The 7,171-nt window shown below is 37.6% G+C and overlaps 1 protein-coding gene across 1 annotated transcript; it reads right to left on the reverse strand.

The window, feature by feature from the left end:
- Window positions 1-202: 202 nt before the first annotated feature.
- On the reverse strand, window positions 203-6,070 carry LOC108247977 (neutral cholesterol ester hydrolase 1-like). Its single transcript, XM_017436417.3, has 5 exons — window positions 5,930-6,070; window positions 3,763-4,018; window positions 3,575-3,644; window positions 2,725-2,896; window positions 203-2,641 (listed from the first exon to the last, which is right to left on the reverse strand). Exons 1-5 carry the CDS (start codon window positions 6,068-6,070, stop codon window positions 2,021-2,023), a joined length of 1,260 nt encoding a protein of 419 aa, XP_017291906.1. The 3' UTR covers window positions 203-2,020.
- Between the last annotated feature and the right edge of the window lie 1,101 nt (window positions 6,071-7,171).

Consider the following 7,171-nt stretch of genomic DNA (forward strand, 5'->3'; position numbering starts at 1 on the left):
TCATTAACCTTTGTGGAGTCAACTGTCCTTTAGCAAAATATCCCATGAACAACAGCACAGATTTTAATGAAACTTTTAGGTTTTAATAAAATCTGTGGATGTACCTTTACAACTAATAGACCTTTTGGAGCCAATCCAATTTAAGTTGGCTGCCACAATTATTCAGCATTACCCAACATAAAAATGACAATACCTCAGTCAATTATAAAGATACTGAGCCAAAATTTAATGTGAAAGTAGCTGAGTCATTATTAACACATATAAGCATGACAGCTCACATTAAAACAAGAGACTGCACATAATGTTTTTCAAAGTTTGCCCAAAATGGCTACAACTGTCATTTTTGAATATATACTGATCTTGCAAAAAGGCAGAGTTGAATTTAACTACCTTTCATTTATATTTAGTCACATTTAAATTTCATAGAATTGTTGTAGGACAACAAAACCACTGTATTTTGACATTTAAAAATGAGCTAAAATCATTATATGAAACATAAAACAACCATGTGTTTCACACTCAGATTTGTGATCATTTGAAAAAAAAAATATCACGATATTTGTAGATCTCAAAATTATTTATTATGCATACACTTTAAAAGATGTAGAAGAAATTATAGAAGTAACTGCTTTAAACAAAAAAAAAAATCTTTTTTTTGTTCAGTGCTGATCAAGAAGTTCAAACAGTGGAGAAAACTTCTTGCAATGTTTGCAGATTTGTAGGAAACAAACAAACAAAGAAAAAATTAATTCTGGAGAGAGGATATTTTGCTTCAAAAGGCTTTTCTGACAGGATCCAGCAGAGTCCTGACCAGCTTTCAGGTAATGCTCGCTTTTTGGTTTAGGGTATTAGAATGTGAACTTTTAATAATTAGCCAAAAGTAGAGCTACAGCTAGTAGGCAAGATTTATTTTTGCAGAACAGTGAACATTAGTTTTGAAAAGCGTGGAATAACAATAAAACTTTGTGCAAAATAAAAAATTTAAAACACTGCCAAAACTTTTTTGCTTTAAACTTTTTATTTTATTAAGAAAAGGTGAAATTGATTAAACTATTGTGACATTTATTGCTTTTGTTTGTTTGTTGCAGCAAAAAAAGCTGAATAGTTGATCTGTTAGCCCGTAGCTTGTAGCTCTCAGAGTATTGTTCTGCATAGCTCAGTTGGTCACAGTGTGTCATTCTGATGCTGTCAGCAAACTGATCTATGGAAGCAAATCAGTCTCACCAGGATCTGAATTATAAAACACTAAAATTAAAACACCAAACATTGTATGCAGTTAATATGAACTGTATTTGAATTTTTAGCCTTTGAATTAAACTCTTCCAATTTTTAACAACCTGTATTGAAAGTTTTGTTTTGAGTACAAAAAGCAAACAAACAAAAAATACTTTTTCTTTTTAGTGCATAAAAAGTCAAAGTCCTCAGTTTTTGGTAAGTCTATTTTGAAACCTTAAATTTGACAGCAGTTTTAGAGCTGAACACTAAACAACTGATTCTCAATTAGGTTGAACATAATCAAACCAATCAAACCCACTGATCAAATTTAAGTCAATCATCAAAAATGATGTTTTTTTTCATTTGAATCATTAAAATGACACATTTTGACTGAAAATTTTTCTTAATGAAAAAAAAAACACTTTTTTGACACTGGAAAACAACCCTTTTTTACACTAAAAAATAACACTTATTTATGGTTACTGATAACTAATGTAGTTGAATTTAAAGGAAAAATTTTTTAATACGGCATATTCAATATTCATATTCAATTGGTGTTTTAATTACAATGTCTTTTAAAATGCAAAATCTGGTCAGCCTGATTTGCTTCCATAGATTTTAAATATTCAACAAAGTTGAGATGAAGTCTGCTGAGTGTGGGAATCTGAGTACATGAAAGCCCTGAGCTAAGATGGTACATTTTTTAACAGAGAGAGACTGTGTGAGCCCTTTTGTCGGTCAAACTTCACGTTTTAAGGTTAAGTTGCAACACACCCATGCACCCAGTTCTTACGAGCACAAACTCTTATAAGTTGTTCTGCAGCCAGTTAATATAAGCCCTGAGTGATCTCTTTCCTACATCAAAGTCTACTGGCCAGAATATAAAGCTGAAAGATCCGTGGAAGCCTTCCTCGTAGTGCTCACTGGTGACTGAGACTCCAGCATCTTGTAGCCGCCGCGCATACATCAGCCCATCGTCCCTCAACACATCAAACTCACATGTTAGGATGTATGCACGTGGGCATTTAGCCAACACCTCTGGTCCAGCAAAGAGAGGTGCTGCCCGCACATCCAGAAACCCCGGCACCTTCTTCAGAATCTCCTGTGATCCTTTCTCCACTACAACAGGCTTGTAGTTTTTCTTGAACTTCTGAGGAAGGAGGGTGGTCCAGTCTATCCTTGACCTCAGCTCAGAGGTGATCCCGGAGTTCTGGGATGCACTGTGGTTATTCACTATGAGCTGTGGCAGCAGGGAAAGATCAGCACCCAGGTACTGGAGCCAGAACTGGACCATGGTGTGCCGAGGCAGGATGGGCATATGTTGGTTCTGCAGGAAGGAGGGCGTGTTGAAATCCAGAGCCTGCAGTGCCGGGTAGATCAAAGCCTGGACGCTGAATTTTACAGCCACGCTCTCATCTACGGAAATCTGGGAAAACATGGAAACGCATAAAAACTTTGCAGCTGTACTGCTGTACTTCTAGCTGAACTTGAGATGGTTTCTGTGTGTACCTCCTGAGCTACTGCAGCAGCCAGATTTCCTCCAGCGCTGTCTCCTGCCACAACCAGACGTTCGGGGTCGATCGAGTACTTTGCCAGAATTGCTGGAGATAGGAAGTGTTTGGCAGCAGCAAGACAGTCTAAATATGGCACTGGAAAGAGAACCTCAGGATACAGACGATACCTACACACAGAGAGATCTCAAAGGTTCATTTAGAACAAATAAGAACTGCATTTTGTTAAAAGGATAAAAATAAACTGCTCATCAACCTCTAATTACTCAAAAATGGACAGATAAAAAAGTGCAATAAACTTTTTAGCTAATGTAGCATTTATGAGAAAGTTGTTTTATAACCCTGAAACCAAGAGCCATTAGCCTAGAAAAAGACTTCTGCCTTTTCTTTCATACTCTGTTCTCTATGACTGATAAAGTACTAACTACTGGTAAGTGACAGAACATCACTTCAAAAACGACTAGAATATCCCTTTAATATTTTATTCTTCACTGCTGTTTCTAAACGGGTTGTTTCTGCTTTGTCATACTATGTACAATTTATTTTCCCCAGACAGCAACCTATTTCTCCATTAAAGAGATGAAACCATTCCCTCTCTTCATCACTTCTTTTCAGGTATTACGGCTGAACAGTAAAAAGTGGATCCACTTTCCACTCAGCCTGTCTTCTTTGGTTTGTCACAAAAATAAGTCTGAGTGGCAACAACATCTAAAGATTAATCACGCTTGCTCTTTTTTTAAAATAGAAGTGCTCATGTGAATACCACCCCCTGTGATGACCCTACACCCCAACAGTTGGAGAAACTAATTTGTCACCTTCTCAAGTAAACAATAAAATGTGCCACTTACTCAACAGAGACCACAACTGTGTTGAGCTCATCTGAAACCATGCGGTTGACAGCATCCTGTGCTCCCTTCTCTGAGAAAGAGTGAGAAATAAGATTTGTCTGAGTTTTTTTTTAAATTAAAAATACAAGAGCAGTTGGATTTATTACAACTTCAGCTTCAAATTCTAAAGATGCCACACTTGTACTCACTGCCACTTCCAAGGGCCCAGCCCCCTCCATGGAAATACATCATCCCTCTCCTCAGGTGGCCCTCCCCTCCAGCAGGGGGCTCGTAAACTCTCACTGGGATGCCTGCGAAGGTGATGTCACTAATCTTCACTCCGGGGATGACCCTGCCACTGGACTCTGAGCTCACAAGCCTTTTCACGGTGCTCTCCAAGCCCTCTAGTGACTGCCTGAAGGACATCATAGAATGATCGAGGCCAAGCCAGTGTTTCAAAGAGGCCTGAGACAGAGAATGAAGAGGAAATGAAACTAAACAGTGTTTCCATCAGCTTTTCTGTGTTAAAGAAATAAAGTAAAAAGACAGAGTAGCTAGGAGATAGGATTAGAGGGTAAAATATCTAAATGGATTCATCTCTTGGCAGGGGTTTGACATCTCACCCAGTCACCTCTGTTCTTCTGAACTGTCTACTGATGCATGTGATCATGTCTGCTCGTCTCAGACTGTCTAAATACTCAGACCAAAGACCCTGCTGCATCAGACCAGAACCAGACAGATTTAAAGTTAATATTTGTCTTTTTATTTTGAGAAAACTTTCAGTAGAGTTTGACCTGCAGCAGATACTAGAGTGGATCCTGTTTTTGGATATGAATAAATCTATTTTTACTTCAATTATATAAAATACCATAATTACAATAACAAAACAAAACCACCAAAAAAGGAATAAGCAGAAGCCAACACTTATTATGCCCATCCCAGGTCAAATTTAAAAATCATGTACCTGGTACAGTCCAGGTACATACCTAGATTACTTACAAACTAATAGACAGATTTGGATGAAATTTTCAGATAATGTTGGGATTGTCACAAAAAAACAGGTGATTAAATTTTGGAGGTGATCCAGATCTCAATGTGAATCGTACAAGAATTCAATGGCATTAGTAACTCTACGGCCTTGGCAAAGGTTTGTACTCTCTGGGTGCTTCTAATTGTTGGTATTATTGTCCACAATTTAGGGAAACTGAGTGGAAATTGTTCTGCAAAGCAAATGATTTATTTCCACACCATTCATTGAACATAAATAAAACGCAACATTAAAAGCTGTTCATATTTAAACCATTTGGGGTCTTTTAAAAAGTAGCATGTTAACTTCAGCAGGTGTTGCAAGCACCATCTGATGTTTCTCTTTATCTACAGAGTAACTCTCAACATGAAGGACAAAGGTGAGACTGAGGAGGCTGTCCTCACAGAACCAGGAAAAAAAATGACTTTCCTGATGTGAATATTAAAATCACCCTGGTATGGCACAGATTCTTCACTTTTTTCACATACCATCCAAATGTAGAATCACGTTTTATGTTACAGTAAGGAATATAAATCTTATTTAACAAAAAGGAGCATTTTGAAGCAGTGATTGCTGCAATCAGACATTTGAGGACATGAATTTTAGATTTGTGATCATGTTGCCCATGTAGTTCTGTTTCCTATTTCCATAAATCCCAAAAAGATTGCATCACATACTGTAGATGCATTGCCCAACCTTTATTGTGCAACCCTAACCCTACAAAGGCACATCAGAAAAAACAGATACAAAGTTTAACACCTATAACTACAGGCAGAATCAAACTCCAAATGTTACTGGTGCCAGGATTACGCAAAGCTGACTCAGTTTTACAATTTTTTTGTGGTGGCTAATTTTGATTAGCTGTAGTATTCTTTGTATTGACTCCAAAAGTTAATCAGTTGAACATGAGCATTTAGTCATTACTTCCCTAAAGTTCTATAAGGATCCGTCCAGCACTGGCGATCAGTCTCAGCTACTACCACATCTAATTTTAGGTCAATATCTGTCAAACTGACTAAGTTACAGTCATTTATTTGTGTGTGTGTTTTTAGGGTCAGTTAACCGTGGCAGCCAATTTAAATCAAGCTGACCTCAAGTGTTTATCAGTTGCAGATGTCCAGTCAATGATTACTTTCTGTAAGTTTCATTAAGATTTATCCTGTGGTTGACGAGATATTTTGCTAACGGACAGGCACGGGTAAAAATCAATTATCGCACGCCACCAAAAGGCAAAAGCCGGACGATAATAATGTACATAAGCTCTTTCACAAATAAAAGGTTGTGTGCAAAGGTATAGCAGTCATTCGTCTATTTGAAGCAGACTTTCCGCCTCTCAAACCAGGTCTTACCAGGTGCATGGCTGTCCTTATGCCAGCATCCACCATCATCAACTTCCAGGGCTCCTGGATGGCGTCAGGCAGCGGGGTGTACATGTAATAACCGACTGCAGCTGTCAGCAACACGGTCACAAGCAGCGCCTTCACACCCATCTTTGGTCCTCCAGCTGCTGACACTTCACTGTTTGTTCACTGCTGCTTCGAACGGCGCTGCGCTCAATGAAGCACTTCCGCTGAAAAGTTTCAAAATATAAGACTTAATTTAGTTTCATTTCATTCAGGTAACTTTTATGAGCTCTATAGTTACACAAGTTGAAAATTAATAAACGTGTTTATTTTTAATTTTCAAATATTTGCCTTATATTGCAGCCCAAAACATGATAAAGATTTTATTTGATAGAAGTGACAAGATCAAGGCTTTTATTTTGAAGGCGGAACAAGTTTGTATCTTGAAATAATGGAAAAGGCTTATCTGTAATACAAACATGTGACCACAAGAAGGCGGTGTAAAGCTACAGACTGAACAGAACAGTTTTTTTTTGTTATTTTTTTCAGCAGTAATCAAACCAATTCATCATTTCCGTTTGATGTATGAGTCATCATGCAGGAGAGCACTTCTTGGCATGGAAATATTGTCAAAACAAGTCATTGCTCCCTGCAAAGACATACCATCATTTTTTATACATTTATAAATATATTATCTACTAGATGAATAATGCCAAAAATATGCTTTTAGCAAGCTATGTAAATGTATTGTTTTTCTGTTTTTTATATTTCATACATTTTTACAGTCTAACTTCTTTTACATATTATACTATCTTAGCTTTTTCTATATCAAAACAATCAGCTCATTCAGGAGACAGGCGCTATGATTTTTGTAACTTTTTTTTCTCAAAAATATTGAATTTTATTTACAGAAATTTCCCCACACAAATACATGAAGATCTCTTCAATTCCTTCAAATCATTGTGCTCCTAAAAATCAGCTTCAGCATAATTGCTTTAATGGAGCCTAGGCGTAAATTCAAACTGGAAGACCCACTTCAGCCTCACCTGCATCATCCATTTGTTGCGTCATGTGCTTCCACTGCAGCCTATCATCATCAGACCACACCTCGTCTTAACCAATCAGCGAGCAAGCCTTCGTTTAAAAGGACCTCCATCCATGGCTTCATCTATTCACCAGCCGAACTTGAACCCACCTCCTCCCCTTCTCGACCCTTATTTTCCCAGCTTCTTTATGCTTCTTTCCTCT

This window comes from Kryptolebias marmoratus, linkage group LG10, assembly GCF_001649575.2.
Source record: "Kryptolebias marmoratus isolate JLee-2015 linkage group LG10, ASM164957v2, whole genome shotgun sequence".
In the NCBI taxonomy this organism is placed as follows: Eukaryota; Metazoa; Chordata; class Actinopteri; order Cyprinodontiformes; family Rivulidae; genus Kryptolebias; species Kryptolebias marmoratus.

Coding starts and splice junctions, on each gene's coding strand:
- LOC108247977 (XM_017436417.3), bottom strand. CDS start 6,070: ATGGGTGTGAAGGCGCTGCTTGTGACCGTGTTGCTGACAGCTGCAGTC. Junction 4,019..5,929: donor TAAGGACAGCCATGCACCTG/GTAAGACCTGGT, acceptor TCTCTGTCTCAG/GCCTCTTTGAAACACTGGCT. Junction 3,645..3,762: donor CTGGGCCCTTGGAAGTGGCA/GTGAGTACAAGT, acceptor ACTCTTTCTCAG/AGAAGGGAGCACAGGATGCT.